This window comes from Acanthisitta chloris, unplaced genomic scaffold (assembly GCF_000695815.1).
Source record: "Acanthisitta chloris isolate BGI_N310 unplaced genomic scaffold, ASM69581v1 scaffold17563, whole genome shotgun sequence".
Taxonomy (NCBI): domain Eukaryota; kingdom Metazoa; phylum Chordata; class Aves; order Passeriformes; family Acanthisittidae; genus Acanthisitta; species Acanthisitta chloris.
In genome coordinates, this window is record NW_008664549.1 from 41,737 (window position 1) to 43,135 (window position 1,399).

The following is a 1,399-nucleotide window of genomic DNA, read 5'->3' on the forward strand; positions in this document are numbered from 1 at the left end:
CTGTGGCTGCTCCATCCCTGGAAGTGTTCCAGGCCAGGTTGGATGGGGTTTGGAGCAACCTGGGCTAGTGGAAGGTGTCCCTGCCCAGTGCAGGGAGCTGAAACTAGATGATCTTTAAGGTCCCTTCCAACCCAAACCATTCTATGTTTCTATGATTTAGCTGTCAGGACTGGCTCCAGCAGCCTTGAGTTTCCGTTGGTAGCCTTACTACAGTGGAAAAACCCTTCCAGAATTCAATGGGAGGAAACATGAGTGTTTGTTTGAACAGATGTGTAACTGTTTTTTCTTTCCAGAGAGAACTGCAGACCTGAGGGGAGTGGTGATGCTCTGGGCTCCTCACAACCCACATCATGCTCCAGCCTCACAGAAGGACCTACCCCACGCCTCTGGACACCTGCCTTGATCTTTGGACCTTCATGGGCTACTTTTTACCATTTAGTTTTGGTATTGGTGACTGCACTTAATGCAAACTGTTGCACATTCAGCCTCTTTTGGATGGAAGAGGCAGCTGGAAGCTGAATGCTGAGCATGTGTATTTACTGAGAGCTACAAATTTCACGTGTAGAAAAAATGCTGAGACTGATAACCCAGGATGCTATCATGATAAAGTTTTGCAGGCACCACGAGTAAAAGACTAGAAAAACTTCAGATCAGGTTGCTAGCTGTTATATTAGTACTTACCTTCCAAGATCCAAACCATAAAAAGACTTTTTTTCCAGAAAGGTTTCATATATAAGGTCCATGTCCTGTTGTACAGGCAGCAGCAGCTTTCTTTGAAGCTATAAAATAAGCGGAAAATTTTAGTAAGTATTGGCAAGTATGTTCAACTGTGTAAGCAGAAAATATTGGTAAGTATTGGCAAGTATGTTCAACTGTTGTTAGGAAAAAAATCTCTGGATTCAAATATTTTATCATATGGCTGTGAACAAAGTCCCTAAGGGGAATCTTACATGTTTTCCTGTGGTAAAGAGTCCTGAAACGAGCCACACACAGCTTGTAACTTTACTGAAAAAAAATATCTGGTATTACTGAATTGTCTTAAAGGGCAGAGGAGCTTCTTTATGGCCTTTTGAGAGAGGCTGTGGAGCCAAAATCATTGCTCTAGCTCTGGTGCAGCATTCAGTGCAATAGCCATTGAACATTCCCAAGCTCACATAACATAGTACTGTTCACCAAGGCTCTCACACTCAGTTGCCTTCCCTGCTTTCCCTCCCTTTCTCTGCTGAAGGGACAATATAGATCCCACACTCATTGTATCTACTAGTGACATCAGTGTGTGGATGGACTGATGCCAGCCAGACAAGGGGATGTTGTGGTTTCCTGATTTCCATTTTAATAGAACAGTCTCATGTTGTTAGGCTGAAAAATGTCTGATTGTTTTGCACTTGCCCCTTGTAAA

General features: G+C 43.2%; 1 protein-coding gene across 1 annotated transcript in view; it reads left to right on the forward strand.

The window, feature by feature from the left end:
* Positions 1-311, forward strand: part of TMPRSS3 (transmembrane protease, serine 3) — a 16,539-nt gene extending 16,228 nt beyond the window's left edge. Inside the window, exon 13 of the mRNA XM_009071413.1 lies at positions 294-311. Within this exon, the coding sequence (XP_009069661.1) occupies positions 294-311 (18 nt within the window). The remainder of the gene's footprint in view (positions 1-293) is intronic.
* Positions 312-1,399: the final 1,088 nt, after the last annotated feature.